This window comes from Asterias amurensis, chromosome 15 (assembly GCF_032118995.1).
Source record: "Asterias amurensis chromosome 15, ASM3211899v1".
NCBI classification, from domain to species: Eukaryota; Metazoa; Echinodermata; class Asteroidea; order Forcipulatida; family Asteriidae; genus Asterias; species Asterias amurensis.
The window spans coordinates 16,186,828-16,213,436 of NC_092662.1; the positions used below are offsets into that span (position 1 = coordinate 16,186,828).

The following is a 26,609-nucleotide window of genomic DNA, read 5'->3' on the forward strand; positions in this document are numbered from 1 at the left end:
AAGTTTTGTTTGTTTTTATTGTGTCAACGTGCCTCAGTTATATCATGGGGGAAAATTATACTAATAATAATAAAAGCTATTAAGAAAAAATAGAATTAGCTTTTGCAATTGCTTACTAACCAAAGAGACCAATGGTATAAATGCAAAAAATAGTTAATAGCCTATACGTTTGGACCCCAGTAGATGATCGTTCTCAAAGGCTAAAAAACCTTTCGTGCATCATGGAGGAATAATGCTTTTATTTTAAAGCACATAATATCATGTTAATTCCTTAGTTATGAACAGTTCAACAATTATAACAATTTAAAAAAATTGTTTTTAACCATTTATATTTACTACAAATGCAAATAGAATTTCAGTGAACAAAATAATTTACTTTTTTATATGGTGTTGATGACTAACATAAAACAGTCGTCGTACTTTCCCTGCACGCATTACCAACAAACACCAAACAGTCGTTGAATTAAATGCAGCACGTGACCTTTCTCTTGCTATTCATCACGTGAACATTTTCAGTGATTAGTCATTTGTACCGGATTTGAGCGCTCGGCGACTCATAGCCAGTCTAATATTTTTCATTCGACAAACCAAAATGGCTGCACAAACTCCAGGAATTCAGCAGTTGCTCCAGGCCGAAAAGAAGGCCGCAGAAAGGGTATCAGAATCAAGAAAAAGTGAGTATTTATGACAGTGTGGACGATGAAGTATCACAGACCTATATAAGGATATTACTGTGCGACTTGTTCTCGTTATTTTGGTCGTTTATAAGGATTTGTTCAGCCAGATTTTGTTGATTTGTTGTTGGGCTCATTTCTTTTTACACACTGAGTCATGTACAGCGTAGACAAACCAGCAGAATATTTTCATAAAACAATGGAGGGCGAGGTAGCATTAGAGACAAAACCATTGAAGGTTTAAAAGATTAACTTGGAGACATGTCTCAATGTCTGTTGAAACTTCCCCATTCCATTAACTATAACATGAAAGGATTTCAGTATCCTGCCACCACGTTATTTTTTACTTTTTTTCCCCAACCAAAGAAATTATCTTCGTTTTTTCTTGTTTGTGAAAATTAGATGGATTGGAAAAGTTTCCGTATGGCGCCACCACTTTTTCATTCGAAATAAAATAATATAGTATCCAATTTACCTGATTGATAATCCCTTTTTGTAAAAATGAGTGAAAAAGTGGTGGCGCCATACGGAAAGTTATCCGATGGATTAGATAAGATAGGCCTATACTATAGACCCTCTACTGATAATAAAAATGAATTTAATTTTATATTGCAAATAAAAAAGATTTGGCAAACAGAGGGCATATTGAAAACTTATTGGTCAATTCTATCTAAATCTTCAAACTAAAACTCAAAGATGGTATTGAAAGGTAGGAGGAGAGTTGACTGTGTAATGCCTGTGTGACTACTGACTGTAGTGTAGATGCATTCACCAAATTATCATTATTTTGCAAGCCATATTTAGCATGGTTCATCTATCATTCCAGAACGACAGTGGATTTATTGAATGGTCAGACAGTAGGAGGGTTAAAGTAAACAGTACATTTTATAGATTATTGATGCTGATATAAACAGATAAACAACTTCATTGTAAATAAATTATGATTTTTTGTTTCTTTTCAGAGAAGAACAAGAGGTTAAAGCAAGCCAAAGAAGAAGCCCAAGACGAAATTGAGAAATACAGAAGATTAAGAGAAGAGAAATTTCAAGAAATTCAGGCAAATGTAAGTTCACGTCTGTCTCTAAATAACCACACCCCTTAAAGGCAGTGGACACTATTGGTAATTACTCAAAATAATTATGAGCATAAAAGTGACCTTACTTGGTATTGAGTAATGGCTAATGGGTAGCTGTTGATAGGATAAAACATTGTGAGAAATAGCTCCCTCTGAAGTGACGTAGTTTTCAAGAAAGAAGTAATTTTCCTCTAATTTGATTTAGAGACCTCAAGTTTAGAATTTGAGGTCTCGAAATCAAGCATCTAAAAGCACACAACTCTGTGTAGCAAGGGTGTTTTTGTTTTTCATATTTATCTCGTAAGTCCTACGACCAGTCAAGCTCAAATTTTCACAGGTTTTTTATTTTATGCATTATTGAGATACACCAAGTGAGAAGACTGGTCTTTGACAGTTACCAATAGTGTCCAGTGTCTTCAAACGTTGTTGAATTGGGTTAATTAGAGTTTGACATAGTTGAAGATTTTCTTGAAATCCAATTCCTGAATTTAAAAATATTGAAGAGAGCTCTTGCCGCAAGAGTAGGGCTTTACTGATGCTGCAACATTTTTTTTCATTGATACATCTCCTGCTTTGCTCTCATTCATCCTTGATGCACTTTCTTCCCCCACAGTACCTAGGCTCCAAGGGTGACCAAGTCAAGGAGGTGGAGGAGCAGACAAGACGTAAGATCAGCGAGATGGACATCCGTGTCTCAAAGAGCAAGGAGGAGGTCTTGTCCGGGCTCTTTGATCTTGTCTTTGATATCAAGGCAGAGCTCCACGAGAATGTTCACCTATAAAAATTATAAAAATCTGGTGAGGCAGATATTGGCCCCTCAAAAAAAGTTATTTCTAGGGTTTAAGAATATAATATTGATATCTATGTGTATATATACACTATTTGTGGCGAGAAAACTAACTGTTGTAGTGTAGGTGGGATACATTTTCAATATAAAGGGTCCGCACTTGCTTGATTTAGATTCCTTTACAATCATAGTTAACCCTCCTACTATTGGTGCACTCTCCTGACCAAACTGCTCATCAACAAATTTCCACATGAGACTTTTGAGGTTCAGTCCACACTGGTTTTGACTTTCCACATGAATGCCAGCTGTACAAACAGAAGAAATCCTTTTCCACACATGTCTGGGATTTCATCATCTGTGAGAAAGCAATGCCAATTTTATTTTGCAATGGGCACTTCCATTGAAAAATCTTAAAGTCTAATATGAGAAAGGTCTTGAGGGGCACCAAAGCAAAGACAATGGCAAGCTTGCCCTCTGTTGTTCCAGGCCTTAACCCAGTGCTAGCCTAGATCTTGGAAGGTATGGTACTCTATGAAAGCCTATGGTTACAGTTTGTAGAAGGGTTCCTTAAACAAAATATACTATTTCCCCCATACCTTAGTCTGTACAGTATTAATCATAAACATTCCTAGGCTGGCTGTCTGTATTTTCAACTGGTATCAATGTCACTGAGCCACCAAAGATTTTGCTTAAAGAGCAAATTTGCTAAGTAGAAGTGAGCGGTTAAACAGTCAAAAATGCTTCACAGCACAAAGCGTTTTGGCTGTTCATCTGGCTGTGTGGTAAGCGATTTTGGTTTATGCTTAATTGCAAATATTTTGTGGGTGACAGATCTATGACATTGGTTTATGGTCACAGTTAGTTTTGTTATTGATAAGTGAGTGTACAGTGTTGGAATTTGTAATAGTTTGTAATTTAATCTAGATTGGTGCTACTCTACAGTAGCTAACTACATTAGGACCCACCCACCACAGTATTGTCTATTACACAGATCCATGTACATCATGGTAGGGGTATGGAAAATAACACTGTAGTCTTGGAGAGGTTTTATTTGCAAAGGCAACGATGACAATTTCATTGCCTTTGGAAAAGCAGATGTTCATACAAAATAATTTTTTTTTTTAAAAATGTGTGTTAATAGTAACTGGTACCAGATATAATGTCCTGGCTCCAACAAAAAATTGCTTGAGCGAAAGTGAGCAGGAAACCAGTCACTAATGGTACCCTTGACATGGTATTTTAGCTGGTAACCTTTCGCTAATAAGCGAAATTTTGTTTTTCTCGACTGGGCTGCTTTTTGTGCTTAAGCGGCCCTATGAAATTGGGCGATTTTTGTCTGAAATCCGCTGATAGTATTTGAACAATAACAAAAGTCCATGAGCAAAACTGCACATCATGTGAAAAAGACACCTGCATAATTGATACGGCATTATGAGTAATTTTTTAATCATAATTGTTTAGAATCGTTAATTGTAGTTGAGGTTTTTTATCAGTCAGTTTTGTCAATGGTTAATTTTAACTCATTAGAATAGATAGAATTTATTTATATAGACTTGTCCTTCAAATCATTGGTACTCTGGGATTTTATCCTAACCCTCCTGTAAAATATAGAAATAAGACACTTTTGCACAACAGCAGGGGTGCTTTTTTTTAGGGGGGAACTGAGGTGGTGCCAACCAACCAAACTTTCAATGCTCTAAAAGCACATTTTTATTTGAACATTTTGGCTTCTATTTCTTCTTTCTCTATTTTAATTTAAATTAAATTAAACAATTATTTAAAAATTGACAGGCTCTGGACGGGGATTTGGTCCAGCCAGAGCCTCCTTGTCAGCTGCGTAGTTGCATATGCAATAATGTCCGCCGGATAGTATTGCATAGAGGACACCATTGCATGCGACACCCTTCTTATGCCCTTTCATAAAAGAAGCATACAGGCCTGCATGCTTACATCACCAGTCCTGGAATTTCATATTTAAGAGAGCAAGGCCACTTCCATGATTGGAAGAGCACTTCCATTGGAAAACTTAAAGTCTGTGGGGAATGTTTGAAGGGGCAAAAAGGTCAAGACAATACCAAGGGGTATTGGCCATGGCCTCCGTACAATTTCAGGCCTGCGTTTCTCATCGATAGCAGGTGCCTAGGTTTTGCTTTGTGCCATAAAGGTCTCTTATAGTCAGTGTTCTTTGTACTCTTACCCAAAGATTTAATATCTAAAATATTATAATGTACTATCTAGTAATTATGATGTATTATTGCAATAAATATTATATCAACATTCAAAAAATGTCTGCAAGTGTAAGGTTTGTTAAAAAATGTGTAAAAATGTTTGTTTTAACAAAATAGCTTGGAAAGATTTAAAAACTACAAGTACATCTAATATTTCACATAAAATCTTTTTACTTAATATTCTTAATATATTATTTATATAAAATCTTGGATGGATTGCCCCACTTGCTTTGTCCAATTTGGAGAGGGAACATGCCCCTCCCCCCACACGCAAAACAACAAAATAATATGCAAACAGCGCCCTCTTGCAAGCAGTTTGCACTTCAACTTCAATAATTAAATAGCGCCCTCCATTGACGAAAAGTGGATCCAGTTAAAACATGGCGCCGCCCATACAAAGTGAAAAACAACATGTGTGCAACTAAAACTATGCAGGATTGCAGGCTACTTAGATAGAAGACTCATTGTATAAACGTAGTGCATGTTCTGTTGTTCTGGTGGTCAAAGTCATTTTTAATCGATAGATATCTCCAAAACTGAGCTAGAATTTAACAAACTGCGGTCGTCATTGAGTTTTGAGTTAATTGAGGAGTTGACGTTTGTTGGCGATGTCACTGTGACTGTCACCTGTCAGTGTCAGTGTCACACAGTGTGTGCAGCTTTTCTAATTTCTGTACACACCACCGAGAGTTACCATCATGAATAATCAACTAGTCAGGCCAACAGCTCAGCTAGCCTCCAGAGCATGGAACAACTTGAATGGTTTGTTTGCTGTGTACAAACCGTCAGGAATGCCAGTCAAGTATGTCAGAGAGACAATACAAACTTCCCTCATTGAAGGTAAATATCAAAATCATACGTAGATGTACAGCCCCACTTGTGTGGCCAAGGCTAGCTAGTCTTGGCCACATAAGCGGGGCTAGTAGTAGTATGTGTAATGCTATTTTTTTAAAAGATAAGCTAGTGTCAAGATTTTCAGGTTCGCACTGGAAGGACAGAGGGATCTCCAGAACTACCAAAATTCGACTCATGAATGCTCTCGTCTTCCCAATAGCCACCTATGGGTCTGAAACGTGGGCTGCGGGTAAAGCAGACAGGAACAGGATCAACGCTTTTGAGATGTGGTGCTGGAGGAGAATGCTGAGAATATCATGGCAAGAGCACAAGACCAATGTTTTTGTTAGAAACCTGATAGGAGAAGATAGACACACCTTGTCCTCAAAAATTAACAAAAACAAGCTTCAGTACTTTGGTCACATATCCAGAAGAGAGGGGGACAACCTTGAGAAGATCTTTATGCAAGGATGTGTTGCAGGTAGTCGCCGACGTGGCCGTCAAAAACTTCGTTGGACAGACGGAATCAAAGAACTCACGGGCTTATCAATAAATGTTGCTTATCGATCTGCACTGGATAGACAGAAGTGGAACTACATCATAAACAGGGTCACAAAGGGTTAGCCATGACTCATAGGACGACGACGACTGATGCAGATTGCAGTACACTTCGTGGGGAGCGGGTGACGCAGGGATTATATGGAGTACAGTTCAATAATTTTATTTCAATCTCTCTCTCACTCAGTCTCAGTACATGTTATAATAGGCGGTACTCTTCACACACGGCGCCACCACCGCTGCACCAGGTATGTGCAGCAAGCAGTGCTCAGAACCACAGCCTGCTGTAGTGACATGAAAGCTATTACAAATTTGTAATTAGATAGATAGGTAATGCTGCTGTTTAAACAAATTTGAATCTGCTCTCATTTATTGTCAAAAATGTTTTTGTAATGGCATTAATGGTAGCAATTACAATCATGTGGTCAATTTTAAAGAACTGCACCCACTAAATCAATATGACCTACCCAACACTCTGTCTGTTGTAATTTCAACCTCCTGTTTTGCATTTCTAGATTTGAACAAATTGGAGCAACGCCCTCAGAAGCAACTCGTTAAAGTGGTTCAAGACGTTGCAAGACTTGAAGACACTCCCAATGCTTTGATGGCTGTACAGGTGCCAAGCTTTGCTGATCATCCGTTAGTCAGAGGACCACTCTTCTCTAGGATAAAAGTTGCTGTTGTGTCGGTCGGAGTGGACACAAAAATGTCTGGTGTCATGGGTATGTTACTGTACGTTATAAAATTTAGAAAAATAGAACTAGCTGGTTGGAAACTGCTTACCAACCAACGGGAACTTTGGTATAAAAACTGCAAAAAATACGAGTGGCCTGATGTTCCGACCCTAGAAGAGTCTTTTTATTTTAGCCTTTGAGAAATACTCTGCTTTGATAAATACATCAGGCCACTAAAGCACTAGCATTTTTGTGTCATTATGTAAATGAAAAGAGTTTCCAGTGAGGGATATTATCCTCCCTAAAATCATTGCCTGTGGATTTAGTACTTTAATTTTTAAGCATGTAAACCTAAAATCAAAACATTCTTTAACTTTGTATTGCCTGAACTCAATCTGGAACAATCTTCTTCTTTTTTATCTCCAACTGCAGTTCTTTCTGTCAAAGATGGAAGCAAGAAGATTGAGTCGTATCTTGGCGCAAGGATGCCCAAGGTCTATACAGTGAAAGGTCGGTTTGGTATCGCCACAGATTCACATGATGCCGAGGGGAAAATCTGGCAAAAAACATCGTTCAGTGAGTAAAACTTGTTATTTCTTTTATTAGATATTTGTTTAACTTTGATTCGGGGACCTGATGGAAACAACAAGAAGATGAGAAGCTGCCATAGCAAAATCTAGAATCAAGTTGCCCAAAAGGAGCAACAAAAAGCAGGATCAAGTGAAGAATTCTATGAAACAGCGACAAACTAGAGAAGTGGAGCTAGTGGTCATTGAGTCCTAAAATCTGCTGCTACTGAACGAGAGCCCTATTGTCTGACTAGGTGTGCTGTTCACTCACACTTTTTGGGCCCTGCTGCACTGATTGAAAAAGAGAGGGGGTTCGCCTGGCTGCATATTGCTGACAGCACCTTAGAAACCATTACTTAGAAATCAGTTTCATACTTCGAAGCGTAGCTCCACAATACCTTGCAGGAAAATACTGAATGTTGAACCGCCTTGAGCATCGTTGAGTGATGGATCAGACACTACAAGCAAACGCTATTATTATTTATTGTTTATTTTCTTTTATCTGTCAGAGCATGTCACCTGTGAGAAATTTGACCGGGTCATTTCCAACTTGGAGAGAAAGCACCAGAAGGTCTTGTTCAGGTCAGTGTTGGCTTTATAACCCTAGCATTTTTTTTTATTACTTTAAAAATGTTTTCTATATCACCTTACTTCTTGGAGTTGGAAGGCCACTTCAAGGTGAGAGCTACAGTATGGGCTGCCTACCTTAATCAACTATCACCAGAGGCACGTTGCCACAAACTCCTGGGGCTGAAACACGGGTAACCTCTTCACAGTCCATAAGAATGTAGGCTTGGGTATTGTCCACAGAGCAGAACCTTCTTAGTAATAAGTTTGGTAATGCCTTGAGGATTAAAGAGTACTTTTGGTAATTACTCCACAAGTTACCAACCATAAAAGAGCACTGGAGAACTGGTAATTTTTTTAAAGACTGTAAGAAATGACCCCTTTGAAGTAATGTACTTTTTTATTGCAACCTCAAGATGGGAAAAGCCTGGTGCCATTGTTGATTTTGAATGATATTTGTTTCTGTGACTTGATCAGTCACAAGTGATCAATCAAATTGGATTCTCCCCAAGACATGGTTGGAGACATCATGGTTGGGAACACAAGTGTCAAGACCAGGACTCGAACCCAAACTCAGCTGATCAGAAACACCAGTGCGTGAGTCTTGTGCTCTTAACCACACAGCCACGATACACCACAATGTCTCAGGCCTTTTACTTCAAGGGGCAACAAATGCGATTGCCTCATGCCTCCTGGACTAGACCACCGAGAATTTCGGTAGTCTAGTTGGTAAGACACTCCTCTAGAACTGCAATTGTCGTGGGTTCGAGTCCCACCAAAGTAACATGCCTGTGATATTTTTTTCACAGGACTCAGGAAAGTACCGAGTATACAGTGCTAACACACATCGGTGTATGGGTAAAAAGCAAAAATTCATATTTTCCTACTTTGTTTTGTAGCAATGCTGGAGTGGATCTTGAGAGTCAAGAAGCGTATGAGTTGGCTGTCCGTGGTCTGCTCAGACCGTTCGGTGAGGACCTTCCACCTCTAATCCTGAACATCAGATGTATCCATTTTGAGCCGCCAGACTTTGAGTTGGGTGAGTCTCAATGCTACTTACTTAAATCAATGTGTTTGATTTAATCAGGTTTTCCCGGTTAGTTCAGCAAAAATTAATTAAATTTCATGTGGAATTTTCTTCTTTGAGTAGGGTTGATTCTGAAAAGAACCGGTGGTCATCGACTAAACAATTCAATCAGTATGCTCTGATCATCTTCAGGATTAAGCATACTGATCGAATCGTTGATGTTAACCACCGGTTCAGAATCAACGCTACTCAAAATGGTGTTACCGCAAACCCCTCTTAGTTATACTAAACAAATTCGCGCATTTTCCCCTATTTCATTCGAACTTAGGTTTCTTTAGCTGCTATTACATTCAATTTAATATTCGTTCTTCTTTAATTTTGTTCTTCTCATTTAATTTTGTTCTTCTCATTCATGTTCGTTTGAGTCAGTCTGTATTTAATTCGGATTATACTATGGAATTGATAGGTTGACCAGCCTCTCGCTGTTTGCTTTTACAAAATTTAATCTTTGCAACCTAATGAATTTGATAGGGCTCTAACTCAGAAGAGGTCATTGGTTCGAGTTCCACTCCAGCGATTTTTCTTTGTATAACACCAAATAATCTAGTGAATTTGAATGATCTCAAATCAATGGTGAATGGCAAACTGCTAAAATAAATTACTCTGTTTGACTGATTAATGCCGATGCATGGCAGCATTCAACATTCAATTGATGCGATCAGTTGTTCATGTAGATTTGATTTTGGCGGTCTCCTATTTTGTCAATAGCTTGGTCGGGGTTTGTAAGAAGTCAGAAAGTAGCATGGCTTCTGACTGACAACCCCTGAACAAAGATGTTGACAAAAACATGAACCTTTCTTCTTATACTTTTTCACTTAAAGGAAACCACACTCTTATTATTATCATTACTGTATAATTTGAGAGATGTTTGAAGCTTTGCATGGTTGAAGGATAAGAAATAACTATAATATCAGTAAACTTGTGGGTATAATTCTCTTTTTTTGGCTGTACCAACAAGTTTACTGTTGTTTATAGTTTATTCTTACCGTATAATTTGATCAATTTTTATCTTCAGAAATTGAATGCATCCATGAAACAGCCCAATACCTCAGGAAAATTGTTCACGATCTCGCCCAAGACATGAAAACCAGCGCCGTTGCGACACTTGTCAGGCGAACTCAAGACGGCCCACTCACGCTGGATGAGGCTCTCCTCAGGAAACAGTGGTCTCTTCCGTACATTGATGAGGGACTGAGGACCTGCAGACCGCTACTCAAGAAGAAAATGTTCAGTGTGAGGAGAAAGGTCGAGGGCATTCTTGAGGAGACAAGGTGATGGTTTCTTGTGCGAAAGATTCGTCGATTGATTTGTGACTTGATTTGGTTACTGGTTTGCCAGACTGAAGTCTCCAAGTGAGATGAGGGATAGACTTGTTAATCTGGATTAAGTTACTAGTTCAGTATAGTTTAATAAACCTTGTCGACTAAGCAAATTTTGCTGAAAACGTGTACTTTTCAAATTTTGCTGAAAAAGTTTACTTTTCAAATTTAAAAAGTGGTCTGAAAAAAAAGCAAATATTGCTGATAAAATGTACAAGGCTATATAATAGCCTTAAGTACAGGTTATATAATAGCCTTAAAGTACTTGTTGGCAAATGTTGGCGAAAAAGTGTACAAGGCTATATGTATATAATATAATGTGCCAAAAAAAAGCACAAATAGTCTTGTGAACTTTGCAAATTTTGCCGAAAAAAAGTACAAGGCTATAGCCTTGTGAATTTTGCTGAAAAAGTGTACAAGGCTATAGCCTTGTGAACTTTGCCGAAAAAGTGTACAAGGCTCTATGTATATTGTGATTTTGCAAATTTTGCTGAAAAAGTGTACAAGGCTATAGCCTTGTGAACCATGCAAATTTTGCCGAAAGAGTGTACAAGGCTATAGCCTTGTGAATTTTGCTGAAAAAGTGTACAAGGCTATAGCCTTGTGATTTTGCAAATTTTGCCAAAAAAGTGTACAAGGCTATAGCCTTGTGATTTTGCAAATTTTGCTGAAAAAGTGTACAAGGCTATAGCCTTGTGATTTTGCAATTTTTGCTGAAAAAGTGTACAAGGCCGACAATTTTGCCAAAACATCGACAAGGCTATAGCCTTGTGAATTTTGCCGAAAAAGTGTACAAGGCCTTGTGATTTTGCAAATTTTGCCAAAAAAGTGTACAAGGCTATAGCCTTGTGAATTTTGCAAACTTTGCTGATTAAGTGTACAAGGCCGACAATTTTGCCGAAAACGTGTACAAGGCTATAGCCTTGTGAATTTTGCCGAAAAAGTGTACAAGGCTATAGCCTTGTGAATTTTGCAAACTTTGCTGATAAAGTGTACAAGGCTATAGCCTTGTGAATTTTGCCGAAAAAGTGTACAAGGCTATAGCCTTGTGAACTTTGCCGAAAAAGTGTACAAGGTTATAGCCTTGTGAACTTTGCAAATTTTGCCAAAAAAGTGTACAAGGCTATAGCCTTGTGATATTTGCCGTAAAAGTGTACAAGCCTTGTGAATTTTGCCGAAAAAGTGTACAAGGCTATATAGCCTTGTGATTTTGCAAATTTTGCTGAAAAAGTGTACAAGGCTATAGCCTTGTGATTTTGCAATTTTTGCTGAAAAAGTGTACAAGGCTATAGCCTTGTGAACTTTGCCGAAAAAGTGTACAAGGCTATAGCCTTGTGATTTTGCAAATTTTGCCAAAAAAGTGTACAAGGCTATAGCCTTGTGAATTTTGCAAACTTTGCTGATAAAGTGTACTAGGCTATAGCCTTGTGAATTTTGCCGAAAAAGTGTACAAGGCTATAGCCTTGTGAACTTTGCCGAAAAAGTGTACAAGGCTATAGCCTTGTGAACTTTGCAAATTTTGCCAAAAAAGTGTACAAGGCTATAGCCTTGTGATATTTGCCGTAAAAGTGTACAAGGCTATAGCCTTGTGATTTTGCTGAAAAAGTGTACAAGGCTATAGCCTTGTGATTTTGCAAATTTTGCCAAAAAAGTGTACAAGGCTATAGCCTTGTGAATTTTGCAAACTTTGCTGATTAAGTGTACAAGGCCGACAATTTTGCCGAAAACGTGTACAAGGCTATAGCCTTGTGAATTTTGCCGAAAAAGTGTACAAGGCTATAGCCTTGTGAATTTTGCCGAAAAAGTGTACAAGGCTATAGCCTTGTGAACTTTGCAAATTTTGCCAAAAAAGTGTACAAGGCTATAGCCTTGTGATTTTGCAAATTTTGCTGAAAAAGTGTACAAGGCTATAGCCTTGTGATTTTGCAATTTTTGCTGAAAAAGTGTACAAGGCCGACAATTTTGCCAAAACATCGACAAGGCTATAGCCTTGTGATTTTGCAAATTTTGCCAAAAAAGTGTACAAGGCTATAGCCTTGTGAATTTTGCAAACTTTGCTGATTAAGTGTACAAGGCCGACAATTTTGCCGAAAACGTGTACAAGGCTATAGCCTTGTGAATTTTGCCGAAAAAGTGTACAAGGCTATAGCCTTGTGAATTTTGCAAACTTTGCTGATAAAGTGTACAAGGCTATAGCCTTGTGAATTTTGCCGAAAAAGTGTACAAGGCTATAGCCTTGTGAATTTTGCAAACTTTGCTGATAAAGTGTACAAGGCTATAGCCTTGTGAATTTTGCCGAAAAAGTATACAAGGCTATAGCCTTGTGAACTTTACCGAAAAAGTGTACAAGGTTATAGCCTTGTGAACTTTGCAAATTTTGCCAAAAAAGTGTACAAGGCTATAGCCTTGTGATATTTGCCGTAAAAGTGTACAAGGCTATAGCCTTGTGAATTTTGCCGAAAAAGTGTACAAGGCTATATAGCCTTGTGATTTTGCAAATTTTGCTGAAAAAGTGTACAAGGCTATAGCCTTGTGATTTTGCAATTTTTGCTGAAAAAGTGTACAAGGCTATAGCCTTGTGAACTTTGCCGAAAAAGTGTACAAGGCTATAGCCTTGTGATTTTGCAAATTTTGCCAAAAAAGTGTACAAGGCTATAGCCTTGTGAATTTTGCAAACTTTGCTGATAAAGTGTACAAGGCTATAGCCTTGTGAATTTTGCCGAAAAAGTGTACAAGGCTATAGCCTTGTGAACTTTGCCGAAAAAGTGTACAAGGCTATAGCCTTGTGAACTTTGCAAATTTTGCCAAAAAAGTGTACAAGGCTATAGCCTTGTGATATTTGCCGTAAAAGTGTACAAGGCTATAGCCTTGTGATTTTGCAAATTTTGCTGAAAAAGTGTACAAAGCCTTGTGATTTTGCAATTTTTGCTGAAAAAGTGTACAAGGCTATAGCCTTGTGAACTTTGCCGAAAAAGTGTACAAGGCTATAGCCTTGTGAACTTTGCCGAAAAAGTGTACAAGGCTATAGCCTTGTGAACTTTGCAAATTTTGCCAAAAGTGTACAAGGCTATAGCCTTGTGAATTTTGCCGAAAAAAGTGTACAAGGCTATATATAAGCCTTGTGATTTTGCAAATTTTGCTGAAAAAGTGTACAAGGCTATAGCCTTGTGAACCTTGCAAATTTTGCCGAAAACGTGTACAAGGCTATAGCCTTGTAAATTTTGCCGAAAAAGTGTACAAGGCTATAGCCTTGTGATTTTGCAAATTTTGCCGAAAAAGTGTACAAGGCTATAGCCTTGTGATTTTGCAATTTTTGCTGAAAAAGTGTACAAGTCTATAGCCTTGTGAATTTTGCAAACTTTGCTGATAAAGTGTACAAGGCTATAGCCTTGTGAATTTTGCCGAAAAAGTGTACAAGGCTATAGCCTTGTGAACTTTGCCGAAAAAGTGTACAAGGTTATAGCCTTGTGAACTTTGCAAATTTTGCCAAAAAAGTGTACAAGGCTATAGCCTTGTGAATTTTGCAAACTTTGCTGATAAAGTGTACAAGGCTATAGCCTTGTGAATTTTGCCGAAAAAATGTACAAGGCTATAGCCTTGTGAACTTTGCCGAAAAAGTGTACAAGGCTATAGCCTTGTGAACTTTGCAAATTTTGCCAAAAAAGTGTACAAGGCTATAGCCTTGTGATATTTGCCGTAAAAGTGTACAAGGCTATAGCCTTGTAAATTTTGCCGAAAAAGTGTACAAGGCTATAGCCTTGTGATTTTGCAATTTTTGCTGAAAAAGTGTACAAGGCTATAGCCTTGTGAACTTTGCTGAAAAAGTGTACAAGGCTATAGCCTTGTGAACTTTGCAAATTTTGCCAAAAGTGTACAAGTGTACAAATTTTGCCAAAAGTGTACAAGGCTATAGCCTTGTGAATTTTGCTGAAAAAGTGTACAAGGCTATAGCCTTGTGATTTTGCAAATTTTGCTGAAAAAGTGTACAAGGCTATAGCCTTGTGAACCTTGCAATTTTTGCTGAAAAAGTGTACAAGGCTATAGCCTTGTGAACTTTGCCGAAAAAGTGTACAAGGCTATAGCCTTGTGATTTTGCAAATTTTGCCAAAAAAGTGTACAAGGCTATAGCCTTGTGAATTTTGCAAACTTTGCCGAAAACGTGTACAAGGCTATAGCCTTGTAAATTTTGCCGAAAAAGTGTACAAGGCTATAGCCTTGTGATTTTGCAAATTTTGCCGAAAAAGTGTACAAGGCTATAGCCTTGTGATTTTGCAAATTTTGCCAAAAAAATGTATACTTTTTGCAAACTTTGCTGATAAAGTGTACAAGGCCGACAATTTTGCCGAAAACATCGACAAGGCTATAGCCTTGTGAATTTTGCCGAAAAAGTGTACAAGGCTATAGCCTTGTGATTTTGCAAATTTTGCCAAAAAAGTGTACAAGGCTATATAGCCTTGTGAATTTTGCAAACTTTGCTGATAAAGTGTACAAGGCTATAGCCTTGTGAATTTTGCCGAAAAAATGTACAAGGCTATAGCCTTGTGAACTTTGCCGAAAAAGTGTACAAGGCTATAGCCTTGTGAACTTTGCAAATTTTGCCAAAAAAGTGTACAAGGCTATAGCCTTGTGATATTTGCCGTAAAAGTGTACAAGGCTATAGCCTTGTAAATTTTGCCGAAAAAGTGTACAAGGCTTATAGCCTTGTGAACTTTGCCGAAAAAGTGTACAAGGCTATAGCCTTGTGAACTTTGCCGAAAAAGTGTACAAGGCTATAGCCTTGTGATATTTGCCGTAAAAGTGTACAAGGCTATAGCCTTGTAAATTTTGCCGAAAAAGTGTACAAGGCTATAGCCTTGTGATTTTGCAAATTTTGCCAAAAGTGTACAAGGCTATAGCCTTGTGAATTTTGCTGAAAAAGTGTACAAGGCCTTGTGATTTTGCAAATTTTGCTGAAAAAGTGTACAAGGCAAAATTTGCAAAATCACAAGGCTATAGCCTTGTGAACCTTGCAAATTTTGCCGAAAACGTGTACAAGGCTATAGCCTTGTAAATTTTGCCGAAAAAGTGTACAAGGCTATAGCCTTGTGATTTTGCAAATTTTGCCGAAAAAGTGTACAAGGCTATATATAGCCTTGTGATTTTGCAAATTTTGCCAAAAAAATGTATACTTTTTGCAAACTTTGCTGATAAAGTGTACAAGGCCGACAATTTTGCCGAAAACGTGTACAAGGCTATATAGCCTTGTGAATTTTGCCGAAAAAGTGTACAAGGCTATAGCCTTGTGATTTTGCAAATTTTGCCGAAAAAGTGTACAAGGCTATAGCCTTGTGATTTTGCCGAAAAAGTGTACAAGGCTATAGCCTTGTGAACTTTGCTGAAAAAGTGTACAAGGCTATATAGCCTTGTGAACTTTGCAAATTTTGCCAAAAGTGTACAAGGCTATAGCCATGGAATTTTGCCGAAAAAGTGTACAAGGCCTTGTGATTTTGCAAATTTTGCTGAAAAAGTGTACAAGGCTATAGCCTTGTGATTTTGCAAATTTTGCTGAAAAAGTGTACAAGGCTATAGCCTTGTGAACTTTGCCGAAAAAGTGTACAAGGCTATAGCCTTGTGATTTTGCAAATTTTGCCGAAAAAGTGTACAAGGCTATAGCCTTGTGATTTTGCCGAAAAAGTGTACAAGGCTATAGCCTTGTGATATTTGCCGAAAAAGTGTACAAGGCTATAACCTTGTGAACTTTGCAAATTTTGCCAAAAAAGTGTACAAGGCTATAACCTTGTGAATTTTGCCGAAAAAGGTGTACCAAGGCCTTGTGATTTTGCAAATTTTGCTGAAAAAGTGTACAAGGCTATAGCCTTGTGATTTTGAAAATTTTGCCAAAGAAGTGTACAATTTGTGAATTTTGCAAACTTTGCTAATAAAGTGTAAAAGGCTATAGCCTTGTGAATTTTGCCGAAAAAGTGTACAAGGCTATAGCCTTGTGAACTTTGCCGAAAAAGTGTACAAGGCTTATAGCCTTGTGAATTTTGCAAATTTTGCCGAAAAAGTGTACAAGGCTATAGCCTTGTGAATTTTGCAAACTTTGCTGATAAAGTGTACAAGGCTATAGCCTTGTGAATTTTGCCGAAAAAGTGTACAAGGCTATAGCCTTGTGATTTTGCAAATTTTGCTGAAAAAGTGTACAAGGCTATTGATAGCCTTGTGATTTTGCAAATTTTGCTGAAAAAGTGTACAAGGCTATAGCCTTGTGAACTATGCCGAAAAAGTATACAAGGCTTATTATAGCCTTGTGAATTTTGCTGAAAAGTGTACAAGGCCTTGTGAACTTTGCAAATGTTGCCAAAAAAGTGTACAAGGCTATAGCCTTGTGAATTTTGCAAATTTTGCTGATAAAGTGTACAAGGCTATGAGTTTTGCAAATTTTGTCGAAAAAGTGTACAAGGCTTTATATAGCCTTGTGAACTTAGCAAATTATTTCAGGCAAGATTTGACTTTTTCTAATTTGCGAATTTTCAGGCAAAATTTGATAAGTTCACAAGGCTACATGTAAATTGTAACATTGTATGACAGGATTAAACGAGAGACCTTGGATAGTACACAAAAATGATTTTACTTTTATGCATAAAACAATCAGCATGGGACCCTTGCTAAATTGCTCTTTTGTGAAAAGAGCTTAGGAGTAACGGCAACCACTGCATGAAGTGAAACGCAAATGACAAGTTGGATCACTCAGTTTCAGACATAGAGGAAGGAAACCGCCATGTTTTAATTCAATTTGATATCCAAAATACTATAATAATAATAGCAGAATCCTATAAATTAAAAAGTATAAATTTTACAAGTTTTCAAGCTTCCATAAAAAGTTTTAGTCTATTTGAGTATTCCCAGTTCCTTATAGGGCAATAACATGTGAATACATAGACAGCTATCTCCATGAAAGAAATTTAATAAATGTTAATTTTGCATCAAGGATAAATAACATTAAGTACGCGCTTATCCTCCAATCAGGTTCGCAGAATGGAGTGGTAAAGTACGCGCTAATCCTCCAATCAGGTTCGCAGAATGGAGTGGTGATAAAAACCTATATTCCACGGGTAATATCACTACATGCGTCCTGTGTGTTCTATGTCACGCGCCAAGTTTGCTTGAAGATAAATACGTTATCAAACGCGTGCTCGTGGAAATGCGAAAAAAATATAGCACGTCTGCGTCCCATATCCAACTCGGCCTTTGGCCTTATCGATATGGGATGCAGAAGCGCTATATTTTTCCGTATTCCACTTGTGCTTGAGGTATTCTCAGTACTATACTTAGTTCTGTTTAAAATATCCAAAGGCATATCACTCGGGAGGGATTCGAACCAAGGAACAGGTGCGCCACTTACAGGTCTTCACTACTCGATCATGTTGAGCCCATCATCAGCTAATGCCCAGTAATCACATCGAAAGCCCACCTATGGAAGAAAAAGTTGGATGTTAATTTTCCAAACTGGTAGAAAAATGTACTCAGATCTTAAGCAAACTGGACTGAATTCATTTCAGCATGTAAGAATATCTTGCAACAGAAAACTGATTTGCTAAATTTAATAGGAGACCATGGTGTCTTTCCTGTTTAAAAATTTTGATGGTGTTATATGTTATATGTTGTTACATAACAGATGTCGTAAATAAATAAATAAAGTATTTAAACTGAGCTTTGTGGTCACTTGTTCATGTACTGTGATTTTTTTTACATATAGTGCCCTGTAAGCAGTTTGGTTTACAATGTAGCCTTAATCCATGTCCTCTTCTCCTATCGCGATCCAAACCTACTTGCTAAGACTTTGATAAAGATAAAATGTCCGACACTGTGATTAGCAAAGATCTAATGCCCCAAACTGTCCCTTGGAATGCTTCGTGGATATAGACTGATTTGGGACTGTTGAGCCAGGTTCATACTTCCTGCGTGTCTTGATGTCGCGGGGCTGTTTTCAAAGCGAATGATTCGCAGATGATGCCTACAAGTAAACTGATGCGAATTATTCGTTGTGGATTTGTGACGTCAACATTTGTATTTGCACTCGCAGGAGGAATGAACCAGGCTTTAGGGTTTACTCTTTCTGTTGCTTTTCTCACCTGTGACTTCTAACTGAGACCCCGTCATATAACTACTCTGTTTGGACGCAAGGAATAAACACGCCTCGGCTACCTCTGAAGGTTCTCCCTGCCGTTGTAAGGGTATAAACTGCTCAATCTACAATAAAACAAACATTGACATTGTCTAAACAAATTTGTGGAGACACCTAGCGCTTTCCTCAAAACCCGGCTTTGGCTCCGACTCTGGCTCCAGGCTCTGTCTACTTATGTTTGAACCACAGCGTGAAGCCCAGCTCATACTTGCTTTGTTTCCACTGTGTGCGCAGCCAGCTGAGCCCAAGTCGAGCTTCAAGAACACCTTTACTGGGTGAAAAGGGAACCTGTGACACTGTGAGGGTAGAGATGGTTCTTGTGACTGGTTTGGCTCAGTGCACTACCAGTTGCAACAACAAATCTGCAACAAACCTGCAAGGCTTCTACAGAGAAGCACTGCCAGCTATAAGAGGGATGGAACTTCCAATCTCTCTCAGAGATCAAATTGACAATATCACCTTCTTATACCTTCCTCTTATTATATATTACCCTGCAACAAATCTGCAAGGGTTCAAGAGAGAAGCACTGCCAGCTGTAAGAGGGATAGAGCTTCCAATCTCTCTCAGGACAAACTGAAAATACCATAATCTAATATAAGCACAATCTTGACAGCACAAGCACAGAGCACAAATGGCATTTGCAAACCACCCTCTTCATGGCAGCAGCAATGCTTGTAGGAGAGTATATATTAATATTAATAGTGGCTGCTTTGCTTATATAGTGCTCGTTTCCGTCATTCAGTGACGCTCAAGACGCTTCAACATTCAGTATTTTCCTGCAAGGAATATGGGATTATGTTTGAATGATGAGACCTACTCCTTTTACCTAGCACCATAAAATGGTTTACATTGTGCTGCAGTGCAATATGCTGCCAACCAAAACAGCAACACCAGGGTGAACCCCTCCCTTTTCGAAAAGTGGACTGGGTTCTTTTATGTGCATTATACACAACACACAGGACCAGTGCAAGTAGTACTGAACCTTAAACCCTACCTGACTACGGACATTTTCTGGAATGGCATCGGTCATTGGAGTCTTGATAAAACCTGGTAGAACCACGTTACAACGGATACCAAACCTAAAAGTAGAAGAATGAACAATCAAACATTGACATTGTCTAAACAAATTTGTGGAGACACCTAGCGCTTTCCTCAAACCTTAGCTTTGGCTCCGGCTCTGGTTCCAGGCTCTGTCTACTTATGTTTGAACCACAGCGTGAAGCCCAGCTCATACTTGCTTTGTTTCCACTGTGTGCGCAGCCAGCTGAGCCCAAGTCGAGCTTCAAGAAAGGTCCCTAGGTAGTTAGATTTCCTTTAAGTGACTGGTGGAGCTCTGTCTGCCTCGTTTTTGAAAGGGCACCAAGGCATTTTTGTCTTGGTTAAGGTCAACCTATGAGGAAATTGTAAATTTCTGCTGGAGCATTTCAAGGGCACCGAGGCAATGACAAGGGGGCATGGAGGCAATCACCTTTGTTGCCTCCTTGAAGTATCAGGCCTGCAGGTAGTCCTGAAAAGAACCGATGTTTCAGACAGTATTCTCTGTCCTTTGCTCGTTGAGAATAAAACTCTTCATTCATTTTGGTTTTACCCATATACTGTACACCGATGTTTGTAAGCACTATATTATTCAGTACTTTCCTAAGCTTGGTGAACAAAATCACGCTAGCACACATCAGTGTATATGGGTAAACCAAAATGAATATTCTTTATCCCCGATGCAAATTTAACATCTATTAAATCATTTGCAGTACCCCCTTGTAAAACTCATGTATGAACAAATCCATTTTGATTTTACCTGGCAAGCTCCTTTGCTGTTGTTTGAGTGAAAGCAACCACGCCAGCCTTGGATGCCGCATAATTACACTGGCCAATATTACCTGACTAATAAAACAATAATCAAAGAGAGAGATGGTCATTTGTATTTAGACCTCCCACACAAAGGCCGAATCAAACCAATTTTTACTGATAAGTATGTCAGAATTCACCCATCGTGCAAATGTAAATTGCCATTACCTGTGACATGTCACATAAATGTTAATTCTTCCAGCACTACCAGAGGGTATTCAGTATCGCAATATTCTTCAGTGGACAGTTACATTTATTCATCCTATTTAGTTTAATAAAAAAGAAGTTTTCCCTCAAATCTCTAGAAGAGAAATTTTGGGCGAAATTTACTTACACTTTTTGCCATCATGGCTGCGTTAAAAGAGTTTTCTGCAAAAGAAATTGTTAATGGTCTGACATTTCAAACCCCAGCAGAATCTTTCTCAAAGGGTAAAACACTCTTCTTGGATTGAAATGTCAGGCAATTAAATTTTGTTTTTCATTTATATCATAGGTCATTTTGGTTGGCAAGCAGTTTGCAATAGCTTTTTCTGTTTTCTGAAAAGAGTTTATGAAAAAAATACAATTTTTATAGATGGTTTGATCTGACGTACCTTTCCTACAATACTTGCAATATTTACAATAGCGCCCTCTTTGGTCCTATGGTCAATCATCTCCTGGCTCACAGCTTGCGTAACTAAAAACGTTCCCTGAAACAAAAGACAAAAAAATTCATCATTTTATACAACGATATGCAAAGATAAGTTTTGGCATCTGAAAAGTACCCAGTGCTAAAAGACCTTGCCATTTTGGGGGGAATTAAAACATTGAGAGTAAAGGAAATATGGAAATTGTAAATTTATCTTGGCACTTTAAAGGCACTTTATAGACTAGCCTTCACAGTTGGTGTATCTCAACGTAAGCATAAAATAACAAACTTGTGAAAATTTGAGCTCAATCGGTCATCGAACTTGCGAGATAATAATGAAAGAAAACGAAGTTGTGTGCGTTTAGATGGTTGATTTGGAGACCTTAAGTTCTAAATCTGAGGTCTTGAAATCAAATTCGGAAACTTCCTTCTTTCTCGAAAATTATGGCACTTCAGAGGGAGCCCTTTCTCACAATGTTTTATACCATCAACCTCTCCCCATTAATCGTCACCAAGAAAGGTTTAATGCTAATAATTATTTTAAGTAATTACCAATAGTGTCAATTTCAGTATTCTTTTCACAAAATTTTAAAATACTAAAAAATTCAACCATTTTCAAACTGGCCTCCTTGGAGTTCCGGCTACAAGGAACATGTGAGTAAAGGGATCAGCTTCCTCAATAAGGCAAAATATAAAAAATCTATGGGGCAAATGTTTTTTGAGTGGTACGGGACCGTTTATACACCCTGGACTTCGTCACATTGTAAGCAACGGAGGAGTCCAACCTGGGCTAACCGTATGGCCTTATCAGATTCTCCTTCATAATACTGTAGTCTTGTTTCTCATACCTTTAAATTAATATTGATGACTTCATCAAACTTCTCCTCGTCCATCTTCAGCATCATTTTATCCTTAGTGATCCCAGCGCAGTTGACTAATACACTCGCTGGCTCTTTATACAGTTCCGCAATATGCTTGACCAGGTTCCGAACAATGACTTTGTTGGAGACATCCAATGCAAACGCCTGGTGGAACTGATGGTTGGATGCTGCATCTCCGGGGGTCTCAAGAGATTCTAAGGTGGTTCTGGCTCGATCTAAATTGATGTCTGTGGTCACGACACTTGCTCCGTGTCTGGCGAAGAGTTCACAAACGGCACGGCCAATGCCACTGCCTCCACCTTCAAGGAGAAAAAGAAATTGTATAAAATTATTTTCAAACTTGGGTTTGGAAAGAGAAAAACACTGACTGGAGTGGACTTGAACCAAAGACTTTCAGATAAACGCACGGGCCATAAGTATCTTTCTGTATCTGAAAACAATTCAAAGGTCTTAGGCCTGAATAAAGCTGTTTGAAAGAGAAAATTTAAAGCTATTTGGAAGGAAACCCAATATATCATTAAAAAAGGAAGTGGACTATATTGATAATAAAGTCAAACAGTAGGAGGGTTGACTATGTACTGTACAACTCACCAATTGAAATATAAATACCATATTGAAGGCTGGAATTGTACATTTTCGTAACATTATACTCACAAAAATACAGGACAGAGCCTAGCTAACCCTAACCTTGATCAAGGTATTTATAACTTAGTATTAAATAAAGTTGACTTCCAAGTTCCTCTCCAGTAAATATTACCAGACACAGCCTGTCATACAGTGCTACAGAGTTGGGCATCCAAAAGACAATGAGCTTATATTATAAACATTGCATCTTAAATGGAGGATATACCTCTGGTAATTACAAAAAACAAAAGTGTTCCCTAAACCCTCTTGACAACAAACTGCATACCATAACTGGTTAAGGTGATTTCACACGGTAATCTAATATTTTCTAAAAAATATAGTTTCAATATCTCTTAATAAACATGTGTCATCGTTTCACAAACAAGAAATCATACACACAATCTCAAGCCTTAATTGTCTTGATTACATAAGCATCTATAAATCACATAAAAACAGTGAAACTCAGCAATAATCACCTGTAACCATAGCCACCTTCCCTGCAAGTTGCAACCCCGCCGCCATGTTGTTTTTTGGTAAACGCTCATGGTCTAAAAATAGATGTGCGGTATCCTGACTAAACGGCATTCAATGAAAGCAGTATTTTTTCTTGGGCGCTGACCAGAGGTACCGGTGCGATTGCACAATCTGCAATGTACAAGGCGGGTTAACCAAACGGTAATTTGTTTAGACTAGAGCTCTATTTTTAGAGTCGTTGGTGAGTGTTTGGGGGCGAATATTACACAATGATTGCATCAAGATCTTTTACTGTCGCAAATGGTTCATTTAGGAAACTCAGGTTACTGTCAAGGAAGGGTTTTGGTCAGAGAGGTGCGACTCAGATGGCGGCAATACAAATGGAATTCAGCTCGCAGACTATGGTAAGTACTAGACCCAGTAACTGGGGCGCTGTACTCCTTTTAAACAATTTTTGACTTCATCTGTCGACCGACAGATGAAGTCAAAAATTGTTTAAAAGGAGTACAGCGCCCCGGTTACTGGGTCTAGGTAAGTACTAATTATTTACCTGGCCACAACACAAGTGATCAAATTAAAAGTCAAACTAAAATGTCGTCTGCTCATATTTAATAATTATACTATTAAGTATTATATTAATAATTCAAAAAAAAATTCTCCATGCTAACACTGATGTGATAAACAGCATTGACTCATCAAACGACATTTTTTGTATATTGTAATTTTTGTATGGTCTTTATTTACAATATAATTGTTATTGTAGTATTATTCATAATATTTTAAATTTGTAAATAAAATATTATTTTTAAATATTTATTAATATAACTAAATAAGAATTCTTCAAACACCAGTCAATGAAGTTTTTCTCACTAAAAGATTACCATGGGTGCACTACAACTTTACTAACCAGCAGATAACAATATGGTGTTGGGTACATATAGGTGTTGGGTACATATAGGTCATAATAGCGCTCTATAATCTATTCTACAGTCGGTAAGAAGGAGGGTTACCATTAATCGCAACTATTTTACCGGAGGGGGGGGGGAGGTTGGGGTGGGTCAAGTTTTTAAAAACACTTAAAAACAAATCCAGATCATGTGTTTATGTGATTTTTAGTGTTGAATGAATTTTGTTTATTTTATCTAGGTCGTTGGTCTTGGCAACCACTCCATGCCTAACACAAGACACAGCGTTGGCATGGCAGCAGTCGACAGACTTTGCAGACATCTCAAGGCTTCATGGAGTAAAGATGGAGACTGCCAGGGGGATGTTGCCATAGCAACATTGGATAGCTGTCAGAGATTCATTTTACTGAAGCCACGCCTTCTCATGAATATTAATGGCAGGAGTGTCATTAAAGCAGGTACTAATATATATTAATTGAAGGCATTGGTCATTTGCATTAATTAATCAATCAACCAACATGATATTTCTTATAGCACTTATTTTAAGATTAAAAAAAAAAAAAAACATTTATAAATTCAAAAAAATAATAAAATGTCAAACACCAACAAATGTTAACTCTTTAATTATCATCTTTCCCTATACTTTAATTTCACAGCAAGGAAGTACAAAGTGGCCTCTTCGGATATTTATCTCGTTCATGATGATCTGGATCGTGCATTCGGGAAACTCAGTATCAAGGAGGGAGGGAGTGCAGGGTAAGATATCTAACCGTGTTCATCTTGAGAGGGCAAGGCCATTTTCATTTTGCAAAGGGCGCGTCGAATGGACAATTTTTAAGTCTTTTGACTGAGTACCAAGGCAAAGACTAGAGCAATGAAAGTCATTTATTTTTGCCTTGCTGAATCCAGACTAAGCAGGCAAAACCAGCGAAGGATGTTAGATCAGACGAGAATTATTTTAAAGTTTTTGAAATTTTGTAACAATTTATGTTTTATAATTAAGTGTGTTTTCTTTTCCTCAACAGTGGACACAATGGTGTGAAATCCTCAACAACTGCATTAGGAACAGATGTAAGTGCAAAGTAACACAGTTGTATAAAGAGTAAGGTTTTCATTGTTTTTGCCTGTCATGATTGAGTAGAATATTTCAATAGAACTTAACAATTTCTTCAAAGATGTGCCCTTTACAAGGAAGAAACGCCCTGGTTCACGTATCTTTCCAAAAAGGAAGCGAAGACTAAGGAGATGAGATTCATTCAGGAATATCTTGAACCTGATAAAATTTGCTTTTTAGTAGTTTGATGCACCTTATACACAAATTGCCAAATAAGTTTACTTGTACTAAGTTTATAAACTTTGATTTTTACCCATGTGTGTTAGCACTGTATACTCGGTACCTTCCCGAGTCCTTTGAAAAAATATCACAGGCATGTTACTCGGGTGGGATTCGAACCTACGACCCTTGCAATTCTAGACTACTGAGGTTGCCCGGTAGCTAGAGGCAGTTCGAATCCTATGTTTTGGCAGCAGGTACCGCACAACGGTCTAAGAGATGTTAAATTTGCATCGGGGATAAGTTTCTGCTAGCTTTGGGTTGAGACCATAACACCTTCTATCCTCGTTTCTTTTTCAGATCATGCCAAGACTAAGGATAGGAATCGGCCGTCCCACCAACCAGAATGCCGTCATTGACTACGTCCTGGGTGGATTCAGTCTGTCTGAGAAGGAGCGCCTACCACACATCCTGGAAGAATCAACCATGAAAATACTCAATCATGTTAAAAAAAGGACAGACAAAACGTGAGACACAGTGATGGAGATGAATGCTGAAATATATTAGCTGGTGACTAGACAGAAGACCTGTTTGTCATCTGTTGATGTGCCTCTGTGATGAACACAGAGAGAGAACCGATTTACCATCCATCAAGGGATTAAATTGGGACTAGTTTAGTGGTTGACTATCTAGTTGAATAAAGGTGGACTACTGGTTGACTTCTGGTTGAATTCATTCCACCAATGTCTCTCAACAAAATATCTGGTCGCAAGATGTTGACAAAGTTCCTCATACCAAGTAGTTGGTGCTACAATGATCTCAAAATGACACATGTAAGGACAGGTGTGTAGTATTTTTCCTGATTTCAGGATTTCCTCAAAATCTTCTTGAGCCTTCAAATTTCTTGACAGATGTGAAGCAAATAAGAAAGGAAGAAAGAAATAGTCCATGTTGTATCCAAACCTGTAGTTTTGGTGATGTGTTGTCTGTAAACCTCCTGAATTCAGGGTCTGGAATAAGGGGGTACCAGGCCACCAATCGATTCTCAGGAATCTTCAAATTTGTCAAGGAAAGAAAAAGAGCAGTGAAGGCTGCACACTGCTGTGTTCAAAATAAAAAACAGAAATCTTACATTTTGTTTAGATGACAGTGTTGGAACCACCCAAAGCAAAAGGCAGGAATAGTAAAAGCTGGAGAAATTCATTGGGCAATGACTTTAGAAATTCAATTTTGAAAAGAGAATTTACTTTATAATCCGAAACATTTGCCTATGATAAATTATTATTAGACGGTAAACAATATATATTGCAACAAAGCACAACAATGTTTACGTGAGAAAAGTAAGTGTGTTGTCTGCTATTTTTTTAAATAAATGATGAATATCAAATGAATATTTTAAAGTTTGTCTCTTGTGTTGGGGTTTTGGCTTCTTGGCTTCAA

The 26,609-nt window shown here is 38.0% G+C and overlaps 4 protein-coding genes across 4 annotated transcripts; 3 read left to right on the forward strand and 1 right to left on the reverse strand.

Annotated features, from left to right (window-relative positions):
* Window positions 1-514: 514 nt before the first annotated feature.
* Window positions 515-3,655, forward strand: LOC139948245 (V-type proton ATPase subunit G-like). Its single transcript, XM_071946336.1, has 3 exons — window positions 515-674; window positions 1,637-1,737; window positions 2,363-3,655. Exons 1-3 carry the CDS (start codon window positions 593-595, stop codon window positions 2,528-2,530), a joined length of 351 nt encoding a protein of 116 aa, XP_071802437.1. The 5' UTR covers window positions 515-592; the 3' UTR covers window positions 2,531-3,655.
* A 1,499-nt stretch (window positions 3,656-5,154) lies between these two features.
* LOC139948246 (pseudouridylate synthase TRUB2, mitochondrial-like) lies at window positions 5,155-11,100 on the forward strand. The gene is made up of 6 exons (XM_071946337.1): window positions 5,155-5,604; window positions 6,672-6,878; window positions 7,263-7,406; window positions 7,909-7,981; window positions 8,866-9,005; window positions 10,069-11,100. The coding sequence occupies exons 1-6, from the start codon at window positions 5,463-5,465 to the stop codon at window positions 10,326-10,328; spliced, it is 966 nt and encodes a 321-aa protein (XP_071802438.1). The 5' UTR covers window positions 5,155-5,462; the 3' UTR covers window positions 10,329-11,100.
* Window positions 11,101-16,368: 5,268 nt separating this feature from the next.
* Window positions 16,369-23,075, reverse strand: LOC139948247 ((3R)-3-hydroxyacyl-CoA dehydrogenase-like). The gene is made up of 7 exons (XM_071946338.1): window positions 22,994-23,075; window positions 21,861-22,192; window positions 20,978-21,073; window positions 20,335-20,420; window positions 19,534-19,618; window positions 18,487-18,604; window positions 16,369-17,825 (listed from the first exon to the last, which is right to left on the reverse strand). Exons 1-7 carry the CDS (start codon window positions 23,037-23,039, stop codon window positions 17,809-17,811), a joined length of 780 nt encoding a protein of 259 aa, XP_071802439.1. The 5' UTR covers window positions 23,040-23,075; the 3' UTR covers window positions 16,369-17,808.
* A 49-nt stretch (window positions 23,076-23,124) lies between these two features.
* On the forward strand, window positions 23,125-26,499 carry LOC139948248 (probable peptidyl-tRNA hydrolase). The gene is made up of 5 exons (XM_071946340.1): window positions 23,125-23,395; window positions 24,138-24,354; window positions 24,553-24,652; window positions 24,922-24,967; window positions 25,530-26,499. Exons 1-5 carry the CDS (start codon window positions 23,261-23,263, stop codon window positions 25,698-25,700), a joined length of 669 nt encoding a protein of 222 aa, XP_071802441.1. The 5' UTR covers window positions 23,125-23,260; the 3' UTR covers window positions 25,701-26,499.
* Window positions 26,500-26,609: the final 110 nt, after the last annotated feature.